General features: G+C 40.0%; 1 protein-coding gene across 2 annotated transcripts; it reads right to left on the reverse strand.

The window, feature by feature from the left end:
* Positions 1–1,552: 1,552 nt before the first annotated feature.
* On the reverse strand, positions 1,553–5,821 carry rpz5 (rapunzel 5). Of its 2 annotated transcripts, none has more exons than XM_079693915.1 (2): positions 5,684–5,821; positions 1,553–4,069 (listed from the first exon to the last, which is right to left on the reverse strand). In XM_079693915.1, the coding sequence occupies exon 2, from the start codon at positions 4,000–4,002 to the stop codon at positions 2,821–2,823; it is 1,182 nt and encodes a 393-aa protein (XP_079550041.1). In that variant the 5' UTR covers positions 4,003–4,069; positions 5,684–5,821; the 3' UTR covers positions 1,553–2,820. The 2 variants fall into 2 exon arrangements, with proteins under 2 accessions (XP_079550041.1, XP_079550042.1); XM_079693916.1 differs by lacking the exon at positions 5,684–5,821 and adding an exon at positions 5,093–5,601.
* Between the last annotated feature and the right edge of the window lie 12,307 nt (positions 5,822–18,128).

Genomic DNA, 18,128 nt, shown 5'->3' on the forward strand with positions numbered 1-18,128 from the left:
AAAGGCCCAATGGATTAATGTATTTTACAAAAAAAGAAAAGATTACAGAAAAGTTAACAAAAGAAGAAAGCAGATGTGTTTGGAATAGCTTTGGTTTTTTGTCTTCCCTACCCCTTTAATAATCCCCAGACACCTCAGACTAATTTTGTAACCTTTTAGTTTGGAAACCACTGGACTACTAATGTAAAAGCAGTTTAAATAGTTCAAAATTGACCAACTATTGTAAAATACTCTGTGATCTGGTCATGTTAACACTTTTTACTTTGGATATACCCTAAGTAAATTTACAGACATTAACTGTAGCTTAAAGTACTGATTTATGTGGCTAAGTAACACTCTTAATGCTGGACTTTTACTATCACAGTGTGGCGTTTGCTGTATTCTTACAAAGGTTAGTAGAATAGGCAACGTCCACTGAATTGTTTCTTGATATTTTTTATTATAAGGCTATATCAGCAATTGTTATAATTATTCAAAACAAAACATAGCATACCGAAGTGTATTGATCTGAGTGTATCTACTTCAAACAGACACACATAATGTCTCTTAAGAGCTGAGCTGATTCATGTTTCATTTATGTTATGTGGCAGAGCTTCCTCTGAACACAGATGACCAAACCCTCAGCTGACCGCTCCGTCTGGCCATTGAGAGACGAGCTAAGCGCTCTGTTAATGCTCCCTCTTAATGGAAAAGTATCGATCAGTCCGTGTACGAGGCCTCTAATTGTATCATTTTACAGCCGAGGGACAGAGTGCCAAACAAACATCGCAGGTTAACACCACAGATGAGTTGTTTTTTTGTTACAGCGCAACACAACGCCTTGTAAGTTTGGCACTTCCTGGAAAAAGTGAAGCGGTGGCACCAGATCTGGCAACCAACGCCCAGAAAATCGAAACTTCTTTTTTGTTTTAACTGCATTTAAAAGTGCAGATTCATCTAATGACCCACTTCACTTTATTAAATCAAAGCTACGTTGACAAAATACCCGTATTGGACGTGTTTTAACGGCACGCCAGTGTGTTTAAAGAGGGGGGGGGAAAGCTCGATTATGTAACGAGTCTGAAATGGAGTCGATGAAGCTGAATCGATCATTTCATATTAAAGTGTTTTACCACTACCACCACAGTTAACCTATGTAAGCCTGTCAACTATAAAGCATTCGGAACAGAAATGGACTCACCTCAAAAAGTTAGCGGAAGAAATACCCTAACTTCCAGAGTTTGTTTGTCTTCCTATTGGTCATGTGGCTCTCAAGTTACAGAGCAGAGGCACACCCAGAAGAAAAAAAAACTTGGGTGGTGGAGGTAAAACAAAAAAAAAAGGTTGTGAGCATAATAGGTTGTTGATGTGGTGATATTATTACAAATCTACCTCCACCCATTTGGTACACAATGGCATGGTAATAAAGCATTACTGTTGAAGGAGATTCGTTCTGAGTAGAAATACTGTCAGCAGAACAATGCACTTCATCAGTCATGACTTTTCAATATTTATAATAGTTTTTAAGTACTTTAAAATAGCTGAGTAATAATGATCAATGATGACAAAACCATTCATATATTTTTGTTTATTACAAATTAAAATATACACAAGTGTCTTGATTAAATGATTGTAGAATACGGATTTTGGACGTCTGCCCTGCAGGCATGAATTGCATTAAAAGCAGCAAGAAACTTTGAATTGATTTCATTTTATACACATTTATATCTAGGAGTAGGCGATAATATCAATATAATCAATTACTGTAGTACATGTCATTCATTTATTTGTGATAAAAAGTCTATGCCTAGGTGGTGCACATTCTGGAAAATCAATTGAGAAACAAAAACATAACAACAAAATCTCAAATTAAGTTTAAATAACTTCTTCTGATTCGTCTCACTAACATGTCTGTTTGCTATATATGAAGCTCCAGCCAGGAGGCGTTTATCTAAGCTTAGAGTAATATCTTGTTCATTTAATTGTATAAGAAAACAAAGTGTACTCTGGTGTTTTACAGGAGGTTTTGTGTCAAGATCCGGGATGTCACCCACCAAGAAATACTCCTGTAGATATTCTGTAAATTAACATTCCTAGACTTCCTGTTTCAAGTCTTTTTTCTCATTTGAGTTTATTGCGTCCTGGCTATAGTATGTTATCTTACAGACAGTGGTATCAATCTTGTTATTTTACTCTTGACAGGAAGTAAGTGAGTGTTTTTCCCAGGATGTAAAAGTATTCCTTTAAATGTTGAGTTTCAAAGAACATTTTTGACATCAGAATCCGAAGTTGAGAAAACCGCACCAACTCACAGTCCATTCACTTATTCTACAGCTTTCAAAGGCAAATCATAAAATCATAACCCAAATGGACAAGGCATCACATTAATGCAAAATACAAATCAAATACAAATCAAATCACGCCATAAAGTAGTCCTGCTAATCCGTTTACAATATTGCCCTCAATGGTATGAATCAATCCAGTAAACTCATGGCAAAGTTTCTTGAAGCTATTTGACTAATTTCTCATATCGCCCAATCCTAGCATCAAATTAAAGACAGTATCACATTTTATGACATTAAGTCAAAGCTGGCATGGAGATATACGGCCCTGAAGCTGCTGAATCAACAGATTAAAGATTTCTGTAAAATAATAGATACGAGTAAGACAATGAATCACACATCACTGGGCAGAATAGGCATCAACACAGACAATATTTATGAATCCATTTCTATATTTAATGGAGAGATTTCCAGGGCTCTGGTAAAGACATTCATGAATTTATGTGTAGCTAATTTCTTCCTGTTTGCGGGCGGCTACACTTTATGTTTCTCTGTGAGCCTACTCAGAGTGGATACACAGGTAGGCCCTTTTGTGTTTCCCATAGTAGTAACAGTCCTCATGGAAGTTGTTGGACTGCACCACCTCTTTGTAATGGCTGACAGCATGGACCAGGTAGTTGGGAAAGCTCTTGTTCAACGCCAGAGCCACTGCCATCATGTTCCCCTTCATCTTCTGACTCTCAATCTGCTCCAGGATCTGACCCTTGTTAATGGGCTTGGGGTCAACGCAGAAAGAGACCACCACTTTAATCTTGGTCTTGGTCAAAAAGTCAAACCAGTTGGCTCCCCCACTTCCATGGCATTTCTTTCCTGCCAGCCAGTTGAAAAAGAAAATGCGCTCCCTGTTGCTGAAAGCCCTGACGGACCATTTCACCCAGTCGTATTTCTTAACAAGCAAATCCAGAAGGGATTTGGTGAAGTCCTGGTTGACGGTGCCGGGATTCTCCAGAAGCTTGTGCTCAATGTCCATTTTGGCTTGATCTGCAAAGTTCTCTGTACACTCATCGACAGCCGCTTTCATTCGTTTCTCGACATCCTCCATCCGTCCCTGCCACTTCTTCACCATATCCTCCCCCACCACCCCTTCCTTGAGGGCAGAATGGCCCATGATGGAGATAATGCCGACCACAAAAAGCTTCTTCAGCCGGGCGCAGAAATCCTCAACTGCCCTTCTGCTTCTCTGCTCTATGGCAACTACTGTCTCCAGCATCGGGTCTCCTGCTGTGCTCTCCCCAATGACGGCATTGTAGAGGGCGTCCAGGTTCAAGTCGGAATCGGTGTTCTCGTAATGGCTGATGAACTTCTCCATCTTCTTCTCCTTGAACTTTGGCTTGGCGTTGACAAAGTCTTGGAACTTTTCATACTGGCTGAGCATCTGCGCCTCACGATCGAAGTTCTGCTTGTTCAGTGACGTCTTCTGCAGCTCCAGGGCAATTTGATCGATCTCATCCTGGATTCCCTCAAGTTGCTGGTTGACCATTTCAAACTGCTGAGTCAGGTAGCGAGCTTCCTTGCTGTCCGGGTTGCTGAGTATCTCGGCTGAGGCCACGAACACAGCCTCTAAGATGGGGTGAAGCTGGCCAACAGTGGCAGCGAGCACCTCAGAGGCTTGCCCCATGATCTCCACACCTTTCTCGATCTTGTCCCTGTTCTGGACGAGCCAATCTGCCACATTGTTCATCTTTGTTTTATGTATTTCACACTTACTAATTTAAAATGGTTCCCACTTCCAGAGGCTTTGCTTGCGTCTGAAAGAAGAAGAAACATGAAACCCTTGTAAAGTTCATTTCAGTGTGAAGACATTTCAGTAAAAACTCCTTTTTCTTTTTTTCAGTCAGAGTTGGCAATGAAACCATAAACAGCTGACAATAAGTCGTTTTTTTCTCACAGGCCTTTTTCCTGAGAAACAAAACCCTATCATAAAGCAAACGGCAGGTCATGTCTGCACATGTAGGCATCCGGTTTCATGCCGCACCCTCAGAGCCTCAGCTAATGACAGGGACACGTTTTTAAGCCTTGGTGCCATTGACACATAGGCTACCAGAAAAAAGCTAATGAAAGTACACAAATGAGACACACATGGATGGCAATTCAGAACAAATATCAAACATGGTGTGTTTACTCATAAATTATGATGCGAATATTGTGCAACACTGCAGAACTGGCCCTTTGGGATGTTAGTTTTGTGCTGCTCTAACAATAGCCAAGTCCCAAAGCAAACACAGATGTTCACATCATGGTAAAAGAGGGTGTTTTACTTTGGTAACGACAGTATGATTTTCGATGTAAAATACACAAGAGAGATGATCTAACTAATCTCTCGTTCCCTGAAGCCAATATCCAGTTTAGAAAAAGGCACACCCAGGTCTGAGAGAGCAAGAAGTCCCCTTTAATGCACTTGTTCAATAAAGCAATCACACTTCCTTAATTATCACAGCCCCGTAATTAAAATCACATACAAATCTGTAAGAGGTTATTGTATGAGGAAAATATACAAATATAGGTTTACATGTGTAACCACAGAAAAAAGGCTCAACAATAATTGCTGCAGTGATGAGATCAGTGGTGTCCTTTTGCAGCCTTTCCTATCACTGCACTCGTTACGTTTAATTTATTCAGCCACATACCATCAGTGCTTTTATAATATTTTACATTTCTGTGTGATAGAAAACAAAAGTGCACTGTTTAATTTAAAATGTGTAATCGTATAAAATAATTACATTTCCTTCTAATTTCAATAAAAAACAAATAATAATGAAATAAATACTTACTGAGTAATTATCTTGGTTTGTGTTTGAAAATATCTTCAGAAAATGTGTAAAGTTTGTCGTCTTTTAGCAAAGAAAGTTGAATATATTTTTTTGAAAGGAAAAAGGCGAGTCCTGCACAGCACTTGATCAAACACTGGTCTCACTTTTCAATGTGATATGCTGTGCTACAGTATAGAGCTACGGAGCTTAAATAGAAAACCACATCCGCAGAGCCTTAACAAGACCACATCCTTCAAAGGATTCATCTCTACCTCTTGAACATCCCTTTAGATTTTAACAGTTTTGGTTGAAGACTTTTAACTTGTAAGGAAATACAAGACTTTTTTAAAGAAAAAAAGTAAAAATGCATTTCTTCAGAGATTCGGTTTTGACAATGGTGAGACAAGCTACACTATACATATTGAGGGTTTTTAATTCTTCTTTTTATTTCCTCCTTTCTCTCTTGCTTTTGTCTTGCTTTCCTAGTCTATTATTTTTTTCCCACTCTTTTTTTAACCTTTAATTGGACATTTTAAATGATGGTAAAGTGGTAAAAGTTGATGATGGAGATGCTGAACAAAGAATTAGAGCAATTCAAAAGTAAAAACTCACCTTTCTAGCAAAATATCCAGTGGGCTACAGTCCAGCTATCCAGTAGTCCAGCTGTGCCTGTGAGCACCAGCCTCCTTGGGATGCATATATATAGACTCCCTACCTCTCTCCCTCCCTCCCTCCTTCTCTCTCCCTTTCTCTCCCAGTGTCAGCCTGTCTCTCTCTCGTCACTCCCCCTTTGGAACTCCTCCATCCCGTTTCAGCATTCCTCAGAAAACCCACTCAGAGGGATGGGGGGCCGGCACTGACGGAGATAACATCCCGTAAACACTCCACCATGCAGGCACACCATGCACCCTGGGAAAATTAAGGAAAAAAAGAAAAACTGGTTTCTGTGTATATGTGTGTGTGCCTGTTTGTGTATGTGTGTGTAAAAGAGACAGACAGAGAAAGAGTGAGAAAGAGATATAAAAAGGAGAGCAGGCTCAGTAGGGTTCACTAGAGCGGCCCTCGAGGACAAAACCCCTCTTGTTGTGGCTTGAGCGAGGTTGCCATGGTCCCTGCTGTGGGTCCTCTAACTTCTGTGACACTGTGCTCAAACAAGTTGGGATTCACAGGAAGGTAGTACCCTAAATAACTAAATGAACCATTACTTAGCAGGCTTAGATCGGTTGTTGAAGCTATTCTTTTGTAAATGCTGACCTACTTTACTATGAAATTGATTATTGGGGATGCAAAGCTATTGGTTGTTGGAATCAAGCATTGCAAAAAGGGATTTGATTTTCCCTGCAGGGGCAGCGCTCAGTCGGTCACAGTGCTGCCCAGTGAAAGACAGTCTGTGTTTCCAAGTACACACCATGACAGTCAGAGCTCACTCAAGGCCTTTGTGCTGTATGATGCAGCCCGATGTCACTGTCAGCCATCCCCTTAAATGGACCATAAAGAGGCGGGAACAGGAAGAGGAGGGAAGGATGTGTGCTGCAAATTGAAACTGGTCAGCCGGGCAGAAGAGGGTTAGGCGAACACGTCCGCCACCACCGCCTTGTTCCTGTGTCGTCCCTCTGTCAGATCTCACACTTGTTTAACCATCAGAAAGTAGAAATGAGCTTTCGCAGGAACTCAACAGTATGTGGCGTGATGGGTGGTACAGCCGACGCTGCAACACACACTGTAAAGGCCTCAGTGTAACATCACTCAGTAGGGAGGACCTTTCTTCCTCTCTGGTGTAGTGTGTTTGTTTCCCACACAAATCTTTCTAAAGAGTTGAATTTGTTTATATTGGCAGTACAAATTATCTGCAAACACACACAGCTTTGAACCAAACAAACAACACAGTCTTTAGAAGCTCTGGCCGTAGCATCAACGGAAAAGTGTTTCATTTGTAGAAAAGATTTGCCTTTGTTGTTTCATGCTCACCAGGTGGAAACATGGTTGAAATATTTGTGATAATGACATCCAGCTGAGTTTGTGTGCCTTCCGCTGTTTTGTCTGGCTTTACTCAGCATGTTGGGCAAGCTGAACTGATTTTTCATTGTTTTGTGTAATCCAGAGTTGCTTGGAGGTATTTGTTTCAACTTTTTACTGCTTTCATTTAATAGGATAGAGTTGGCATTAATATTTCAAGTATCATGATCTTCATTTCCGAACAAAATCCCTCATATAATAAAGAAAACATGCTTTTAAGTACTATAATAAGATGTCCTGGTGTAACTTTAATTCCTTGCTGATGATTAATGTTTTCATGAACAACAAAAAGGAAGTGAAAAGTCATGAGATTCATGAGAGTCATACAATTATCCATAAATGTCAGCTGCAACATGAGTCTCCTTTCTCTAAAAATAAGAAAAACAAGCCTTTTTGTTCCTTTTATATACATTGTTCTCTATAAATCTATAGTATTTAGGCCAAGAGGTTGTGCCATCTTTGTTGTTGGTGTCTGAAAGCTAAAATGATAAATGACTTCCTGGTCCGAGGAAGCTTTCTACCACATTTAATCTTTTTGAACTTGTCCAATAGCTAGTGTTTCCCCCTCACCACAAGATGTCTCCTCAGCTCAGGAAAAGCCCCCGGTGGCTCATCCTCTCACAGAATATACGCAGCATCTTCTGGGAAGGGTCGGTGTTTGAAAACGTCAATGGCACTAATTGAGACCCGAGAGAAAGCACTCACATATAAGAGGAGAATTGTATTATTAATAAGGTCAGATAATAAAAGCTATTTCATACAAAAGGGACGCAGAGACATTTTCACAGGGCAGAACTTCACAAAACACAAATGCTTACCCTGAAATACAAGACTTCATTTTGGCAGAGCTTTAAATAAAGCCATGAAAAATGTTGACGAGCTGCCTGGACAAGGATAATGCCTAATACTCAATTGCACAAACTGTACACCCTTATTAGTTTGGTTTGGTTGTAAGTACGCTGTTATCTAAACAATTAAGATACTGTGTTCACAAACTCTATAAATCAAATCAAATCAAGTTTAATTTAATAGCACATTTATAACAGATTTTTGGTCGAGCCAAAGTGCTGTACATATAATAAAAATAGCCTACAGTAGAGACACTTTACAGCTAATACAACAGCACCGATTGTTCAGAATATCAGTGTGAGAAAAACGACACCCTCTGTCCTTACACCCTCACATCGTACAAGGGAAAACTTCCAGAGAAAACCCCACAGTTGAAAGGGGAACATGGAAGAAACCTCAGGGAGAGCAACAGAGGAGGGATCCCTCAGACAGACGGACAGACGTGCAATAGATGCCGTGTGTAAATCGAAGAGATAATACATTTGACAGCGTAGGTAGACCAAATGTTAGGAAATGCATGTGTCTGTAATAAGAAGATGAATCTACGAAGATGTCACAATCCTGTGGGAGCCTTCAGGGAGGCAGCATGACGAGACCCAGGCAGGACCGCAGAGACAGGGATTAGCCACGACCCGAAGTCCACGACTTTATCCAGAACTCAGGATAGTGGATCCAGGACACAGGACCACAGCAAGAAGATCAGCCTCGGCTCTGGATCCCGGCGTAGATATAGACACAAAACAAAAGTAAAAATAAAGTCATATGTGCTCACAGAAATGTTCTCTGATTTTCTCCACACCTCAGTATCACATCAGTGCAGTGAAATATTGCTTCATAGAGAGAACGTTATTGGGAAAGATGGGATTAAGTACCAGTCATGCAGGATTCGACTCCCATGGGAAAATAAATGTGGGCAGGGATGACAGTTTATTTACACACAGCTGAGCATTCAAAAGGAAACGTTCTCCTTTTGATGGATGGTGGATTGTGGGATATTGCCAGAGGCCCAAACCGCAGATACAAAGTTGGTGCATGCCCAATTTCACCTATTAATAGCTCCCTAGAAACGGCTTTCATTTTAATAGAAGTAAGGGGTGCGTTCACAAGTACTTCATGCAATAAGAAAAAAAGATATCCAGATGAAGAATTGCTGAGGTGTTTAGCAACTAATGAGAAAACATCACTGCAGCATGTGGATATCATTTTCTAATCTCATATCAAGCTTTTTGGAAAGATAAATACCTCTTCAGTTTGTCCAAAATGTGTCTTCAAAGAGTACATCTGTGGCATCCGTTTCCTTTTGAGGTTGTGAATATTCAATGGATTTATTTCTGCTTTCGCTGCCACACTGTGTGATTTTGTGAAGGTGAACATTGCAGGCATCACAAGGTCAGAACTCATTCATTCCATATCAACACCAAGAAGACATTTCATATGCAGAACAAATAATTATTGGCGTCATATAGCCCATTAAACACTGAGATTAAAAAGTTGTCTGTAAATGTCGTCTACATATTGTAGTGGGATGCATGCAGAACACATTTGAAGGTGGTTAAACTCGAATTGTGATCAGAGTTGTCAGGAGTAAATGCAGGAAACAATTACAAAGAAAATCCACCTGACAAGTTCAGAGGTCACTTAACTCTGCCTCTACTGCTGGCATAAGCAGAGCATTGCCCAGACATGTTCCCAGGTAACGACTGTATGTTGACACTAGGTGTAAAAGGGGCCTTACACCACAACAGAATAGTTAATGGATACCCACAATTATTATAATTCATCCTGAGGTGAATGTGATTGTCTGCACCAACATTTCGTTGCACTTAACTAACAAGGACATTTGACTAAAAACAACACATTTAAATGAGTGTCAGGGGATCAACAAAGTCAATAAGCTTTATCTTTTGGGGAGCACGAATGTTATTATACAATTTCTAATAGTTTCCATTAGTTGTTTATATGTCTGGATGAACGTGATAGATGGATTAACATCCCTGGAATCACTCAGCTAACCCCTACGTCATACTTTGACTGAAATACCAGTTCTTGTTTGTGCCTAAATGTGCCATTCTGGGATTTTTTCTATGAATAAGTGAACCAGCCCAGAATGTCTGGAAGCACTGTATTTCAACAGCCTGCAGTTTTGGTTTCGAAGTGATGTTTTTATTCTGAGTAATGTCGGTATTCCCCCCCTACAGATGTTTCCAGGTCACAGAAAACGTGGCGTTTGGTCACAGATTTCAATATCACTTGGTCTAGAGAAGTCAAAGGACGGCAGGGACTGAGGGAAAGTGCTTCCTTTGCTCATTTCAAGGACGGTTGCAGGGAAAATTAAAGTGACAGGACTGATATCAGTTCCTCTCCGCTGACTGTAGCTTATCTAGTGCTATATCATGAGGGTTCAAAGCTGAAAGTTGTGAATGATTAAGATGGCACTTTTAAGGGAGGAGGTTTGATCATTTTTACAGGGTAAAAGTCAGACAATATTTTACATTCAACAGCTGATTTCCTAATAATGACCACTTTAACTGTTATTGTCACATTTAAAGTATCATGGAACGACAATTATCTCTTCCTAGCTTGTCTTTATCGTGTTGCTGTGTACAGTTTGCTCATGATCCATGACACGACTGAACTTTGATCAGTCTGAGTCACGCACCAACGATCTGTATGCACAACAATGACTGCGGCAGCAAAAGGCCAGCCGACCGCCTCGATACAAGCCCATCTGTCACTCACACAGATCAATACAAGCTCCAGTTAGATCTGAGGAAACAGATAGAGGTTCAGAGCCTGGGAGAAGGCGGGTTATTGATTGCAAGCAAATTCACCCCCGAGTCCATGTTTGCCCTTACACAAGTGAGTCAAACCACCTACAAGCTCGGCGTAAATTGGAAATCCAATTATTCCTCCTGGCAGCCATTTTGTTTAATCATATTGTTGTACTCCCGATTTACCAAAAACCTAAAAAAAAAGGCTGTACATAGATCACACAGAAGTTAAACTAATTCAAATGATCTAATTGTATTTTCAAACTTTATCTTATATAGCTAAGTTTATTTCCACAATAAAATGTATGTCTGTGCCCTCATGTCTGTCTTTTATGTAGAGAAAGCAGCTCCATCATGCAGCCCAGTTATTCACAGAGACAAGGCATATCATCATGTGTACTGCAAAGACTGCTGGGTAAAAAAAAGAAATGAATGCAGAGGAGAGAACACAACGAAGCAAATCAATATAGCAATTACATCTGTATTTCACTAAGGCTTTTGTGGACAGAGAAGTTAGCCTTTTTTAATGCCGCTGCTTGGGGGAGAAACTCGCCCAGAGCCTCCCTGAATGTTGAGGTCACACTTCGTCATCCCTCGGGCCTACTCCTAAAAATAAAACCGTTGCCTCTGCAGGAAACCTCACAGTTAGTTACAGAGTGAACTCCTACACAAATATGCAAATAAAAAATCTGATTCAGGAGTTGCTACTTTGATATGAGACACTTGTTTAAACGTAACATTTTCTTTTGACAACAACTATCTTGAGTGAATCCTCCATTTATTCAGTTTGTTGTTAAGCTTTGGTATCCTTCAAATCTTCCTTTGGGTATTCCTAGAATTGTTCAACAGAGTCTACTGCTGCCTTAACTTTAAACATGGCTGCTATATAAGCCACTGAACAAACATCAGCTCGGTTTGAACTGTTAGTGAGCGCCAAAGGCAAATAATATACCAAATATTGATATGGTAATATGGGAGATTCTTAAGTGTCTAAAACAAATCCAACACAGAAACAAAGTATATTTGGTTTCAATGAACGCGTGAACTGTGTTGTAAATAAATGAACAACACTTGCTAAATTACACTTACTGTATTTCGCATTCTGTTTTTTGTCTGTCTGAATTCATCGTTTATCATTGTGAGGTGGATTTTCCAAGCCACATTCAAATCAAGTCACAGCATAAAAGAAGGATAACAGGTGTATTGCATTTCAGTTTTGTCTAGCAAAGGACAGAAGACGATAATACGTTTGTCAGTAGTTTTTTAAAAGTTTTCGAAGAGGGAAAATGCATCATAAATGAATTGACAGATGACCTGGGCTTAAAATAAATTGCGATAAGAGCTTGCTTTAATATCAAAGTTCTGCGTTTTTTAGACCCACAATCAACCACACTCTCCACACAGTCTGTGCAGCAATATATCATTTTACTCTTAATGTATTAAAAGTTTTAAAACAAATGAGCGGTATATACTCCTGATATCTAGGAAACAGGGTTTTTCTCATTCAGGACAGATACAGCTCAGATTCTGTGGGGCCTTTAAATCATTAAGTCTGCTCCTGCATCTGATCCTCTGTATTTGTTGATGTTCTCATGAGGATTAGATTCAGACTGTGAGGGATATACTCACTGAAGGCAATGACTCTCTGTGACATGGTATTTCCTGGTTCTCCTCTCTTTCATTTCCTCTTTCTCACGCTTTTACTCTTTCACTTCCCACTCCCTTGGGGTCTTTATCCACAACTTCACCTCCCCCCGTTGGTGTAACACAACCAGTATACGATACTGATCAAAACAAGGTTTATTTTTCCTCACATAAACATAGTCAAAGTTTCTGCTGCTTTCACTTACCAGATTGAACCGGCATAATGATCAAAGACCTTCTCAAACTTTCAGTCTTTTACTTATTATTCCTAAATCATTAATCTTTATAGCGTTGCTCTTTTTCTTTTGCAGAACATAGAGGAATTGTGAGGCTTTTAGGGGGATTTATCCTACCTTGAAGACAATATGACAGGATGAGCGAAAACAGACAGACAGACAGACAGACAGACAGACAGACAGACAGACAGACAGACAGACAGACAGACAGACAGACAGACAGACAGACAGACAGGTAAAGAGCTGCAGGAATACAAATGAGGAGAATCAGAGCAAAAACAGAGTGAGGAAAGTGAAGGTCGGGGTAAACAAGAACTATGATTAATATTCTTGGGCTGATGACCTGCTGCAAATGGAGAGAGAGGAATTTCATCTCATGCTGTGTGTGTGTGTGTGTGTGTGTGTGTGTGTGTGTGTGTGTGTGTGTGTGTGTGTGTGTGTGTGTGTCTGCGTGTGTGTGTGTCTGCGTGTGTGTGTGTGTGTGTGTGTGTGTGTGTGTGTGTGTGTGTGTGTGTGAGAGTGTGTGTGTGTGTGTGTGTGTCTGCGTGTGTGTCTGCGTGTGTGTGTGTGTGGGTGTGTGGTGTGTGTGTGTGTGTGTGTGTGTGTGTGTGTGTGTGTGTGTGTGTGGGGGGGGGGGGGGGGGGGGCGTCTGAGTGAGACAACACGGGGCCTTGCAGAGGGGAGCCAGACGGTGATGCTATCAGAGGAGAAAGGAAACTGCTGGAAAACATGAGGGAAAGTTTAAGGCGCTGCAGATGGCCAAGACACGTGTTTACCACCCGGTGGATTTCCACTTAAAAGCTTCACTGACGGATGGATTTCCAAGACATTGTATTCAGTATATTGTAATGTATTCAGACACATGAAGGCCCTACATGCAAGTTACACCAAAAACGTAGATATTAAAAGTAGCAATACAACATATTCTGCTACATGTCAAGTCTTTCACTCACTTTTAAAGTGTATACCAGTTTAAAATCTACAGTAAAGTAAGCACAAAATAGTTTCCATTTTGAAGCACCAAAAGTAAAATGAGTCATTATGCAGAATGGCCAGTTTCATAATAATTATTTATATTATGTGAAAGCCAAAGTTTAGTGTTGCAGCTGGTAAAGGTGGTGCTGATTTAAAACTGTATTCCCACTGGGACAACCCATGCAAAACTTGATGGTAAAAGTACTCCATGTGAGAACTTCATGTAACAGGAAGAGTACAATCGAATAAGTATAATATTTTCAACCTGGGAAATTATCAAAATAAGCAATATTAAAACGTGCTTATTCTGTAACATGCCCTTTAAAGCTCTTTTTTTATTACATAAAACATTCTGTCGTACAAAAATACAAATGAATTCCTCTGGGAGGCCCCTGAAATCATGTCACCTTTTCTGAAAAAGGCTTCCATCTTCTACCGGTTTTTAATATATAATTAAGCTTTAAATGCAAACATTCCTTATTTCTTATATCGTATATTGCAACTGTGTGGTACTTAAATGTTAGTGGAATTTTTTTGGGGGTGCTTTTATTTTGAAATGTCTTTGGGGGTGCTGCTTCCTTTAGAGGCTGACCTTCTAAAACCAGTTCTGATTGTATAATTGACAAACATTCAGCCATTTTGTTTTGTATAAAAGAGTGTTTTAAAAAAAAAAATTACACTGTCTGTAAAACGCAATGAACAAGGACTGAGCTGTGTCATGGTTGAAGTAGCAAGAAACCACTCTGTAAAGTGTCCTTGTCTGACCATGGAAACACCTGGTTGCATAAAAAGGTAAAACAATCATTCAAACAATTCAGAAAGCACAGCTACTTTCTTCTACGTTTTGTTATTATTTCAAAACTGTTAGACCACATCTGATTTTCATTGAGATAATGTCAGCTTTAAACTACTTTTATTGTATGATTTGACTGTATTATGCCTGACTAAAATGCACAAAGTTAGTAGTGGATAGTAGTTGATAGAACAAGAGGGGAAGTAAACAAATACTTTTACTGAAGAACTGAACCTAACTTCAATTTGGGGGTACTTGTACTTTACTTGGGTGTTTCAATAGTATGCTACTTCTACTCTTTTAAATTTGAATATCATACTTGTTTTTAGACAATATGTGGTTTTACAGGAAAGTGCAGCACAACACCGTGGGAGGACTGTTCAGGGAGTAGACACCTTTTCTACTTTTCGGTCCTGCATTTCTGAGTAATTGTGAAGAGATTATTAATTGTGCTCACTCATATATTCTCAGTTCCTACATTTAAATATTTCAATGCCATACATGAGGGGGTCCCAGGTATCTTTTAAGGGGTCTTTAAAGTTAGGGAACCTCTGCTGCAGTCTGTTGTCAGGCAGGATCGTCATTCCTGATTCCTGGGCTCAGACTTGCAGCGAGTGTGTCACTGAACAAATGTTTTAATGCTTTTTATTGGATTAGTGGGCTCAAAGAGTAGCAGGCTGGTCGATGGTCCACTCCGACTGATGGGTAATAGCATTATCCTGCATGGGCCTGTGGATTGGCAGACAGGCGGACAGAGCTATCCTATCATTGATCGGCTCTCCCCTCCAGGGCCACTCTGATGCTAGCCTCCATCCAGGGTTTCATTTGTTTATGAAATATTGATATTGGCTTTCTATCGCCTCTTGGAGATGGGGAGATTCCGCTTGATGGAAATTAAAGCGTTTAGACATATTGGAAAAAGGTTTTGTGAACTGAAAGTACTTTTTTCTCTGGCAGAGACGTAATCGGTATATTATTTCCAGAATTACACCATGAAGGCTTTTTCTTTTTGTGCCATATTTCCTTCTTTAAAAGAAAGAAAGTCCCTGCAGATAAAAGGGAAACACCTGTACCTGCTTCCTTGTACGTTTTTCGGTAAATCGTAAAGCTCAGCAGTTTCGTGTTACACTGCAATCACTTTACTTTTTAACCGTGTATTGAAGCCTTAAAGGAGAGGTAATCCTTTAAACTTCAACACTTTAAACAACCCAAGGCAATGCAGACTTTTATATACTAATTACTGATCCAGGCAGAAGTACTCATGCTCATCATCAAATACTCAATGCTTACCAACAAGGCCCACAGCAATATTTCAAACATAATGGCTTTTAGATCTGCATGTTGATAGCGCCCTCTGTATGCAAACCACCCCTGTTACCAGTCCCTCACCAGATCTCCCTTTTATTTAGAAAAGCTTTCTTTAACCTTCCCTCAACCACAAAACAATCTAACTCTGGCTCCTGCAGCGCGAGATGGATGCAGTCGATCTTGTCAGTAAACGGATGCTTTAGTCTTCCCTTAATGACAGTCAGGATTGACGGGCTACCACAGCCAAAGCCTTTTATGCAGGGGAAGAGCCTCTTGGATCAATAGTTGTTACCTAGGCAAAGCCCACACAACCACTAATGAATCCAGTGGCTTACAGAACAGGCTGCTCTACACAGGAGACAAAGCTTGGACATATTTATCACTTTTTGTGGTAATGTGGTAATATGCATCCAAATATACCCTCCACGTTGGATTGAAAGAAACAAAATGAAGAGATTAGTGTGCGTTTTATTCAAATAAATTGTAAATAGAGAGGTGAACCGGCTTATTGTCATGGCAATAGAGAGTTTTGTTTGTTGCGTTGTGTTGCAACATGTCAGTGGTCTGTGCTCTGGGACTGGTTCTGTTGTGTTTGAGTCGTCGCTGTCTGGCACACTCATCCGTCTGTCTGCTCCAGTTTTTCAGTTTTTAAGCGTAGGTTTAAAGTACTGTTAAATCAAAGGTGGATGTTAGTCACCTGTCTGGGATTTCTAATTATAAAAAGGCTTTGTGCCAACAAGGTAGCAGGTGCAATGCTGTGTGTTACACTCCACGAGTATTTAGACAGTGACGCATTTTGCTTTGTTTTGGTTTTGTACTCCAGCATATTTGATTTGGATTAAATAATGATGAGTAAAACTCTTGTCAGGTGTCAAGAGTTATTTTTTTCAGGATGTTTACAACAATGTTTAACTCGTACCACTTTAATACAGTTCGCCTATTTGTTTATAACAATGCTGGAGACCAATAACAACAAATGATATATAATTTCTGGAAGGTTTTCCAGCTTGAGTTTGAAATTGTCCCCTTGTGAAATCTTTGAAAAAACAAAGAATTGACCATTGTACGAGGGGTTTGAATTTTTGGCAATTTGTTGTGTTTTACTTCATTTCGTTTGTATACAATTTAAGAAAGAATATAACATTACCAATATTTAGGAATGCTTATAATCAGATTGAATTACATAGTCTACCAGTCAAAAATCTAACTGATCATCTTGAATTGAAATGAAATGTGTCTTTCCTATCCACAACACCCTTGTCTTCCCAGTTCCCACTAGCAGCTGATTTCCACTGCAGACATAGAAACCTCTCAGATGAGCCGACACACTTCCTCCTGCACTGTGCTGTGTATTACAGATAGCACTTGATGGATTTTGACAGGCTGGATTCACAAGCAGCTAGAGACCCTCCAGATCCACAGAGATATGAAATGATGGCCGTCTCTACTGGCCCTGCACCTACACCAGGCATTGTGACAGATACCATCCTGCTAAGCCCAGCACTTTGCTGCTCGTCTGCAGGATATTAGCTCCGCCAAAGGTTATTCATAGACTATCAAACCAGAGCTGCGGTCAGGAAATGCTGACTTGAGTGTAAATATCAATTAAATTAGTCGGAGTGCCTGTTGCTGAGGGTGCACTTCCTCATTTTACTGGCCACAGCCACTAACAGTGCCGCGTAAATCACATCTGTACAAGAAATAAGAGGCATTTATTAGATTATACGTGTTTACACATTCATTTATTATGCGTTTGGTCATTACTTGACATATGGCAGAGAAAGATAATGGTAAACATTGATCATGCGCTGATTTTATTGACATAATGTCGTTTAAATAATGAAGCTGATGTGGTAGTAAGTAATAATACATGACATTTTTATATTAATAAATACTTTGTTGTGATAGATTTCTCTTTTCTGAGAAAATCCTTTGGTGCACAATTAAGTCACTGACAAAAGTCACAGTGGTTTGATGAAATAATCAAAAGATGTGAGTTGTTAGTACAAAATAAATCATAAAAAACATCCACATTTGGCAGAGGATTGAAAACAACAAATCATTTATAATTTAACACCAAATGTTACAAAAATGAAAAGCACAAATGGAGAATCTTGCAGAGGAAATCACTTCTTATCCCTTGCACAACCTGAGGCACAGCATTGGTAACCAGTGAGGTCTGGTTGTTTTGGTTGGAGGGGTTTGAATGTGTTTAAAACACAAGGCACATTGTGGATTCTCCGGTGCCAAACTCCAAGCCTCTTGTTTTTCACGCCTGAAAAAGTAAACTCCGCCCCCCCGCCCTCTTTCAGAGTTATGTAGGCCAGCTTGCTCAGCAGAGACAAAATGGGAGCACAGCTCTGTAGATGCAGCCTCAGCAAAACCATCCCTTTAAAGCTGTAGGTGCAGGAGCCATTTCTCATGGGAGACTGGATTATTACCGTATGCAGCTGAGGTAAAAGCAT

This window comes from Notothenia rossii, assembly GCF_949606895.1.
Source record: "Notothenia rossii genome assembly, chromosome: 7".
In the NCBI taxonomy this organism is placed as follows: domain Eukaryota; kingdom Metazoa; phylum Chordata; class Actinopteri; order Perciformes; family Nototheniidae; genus Notothenia; species Notothenia rossii.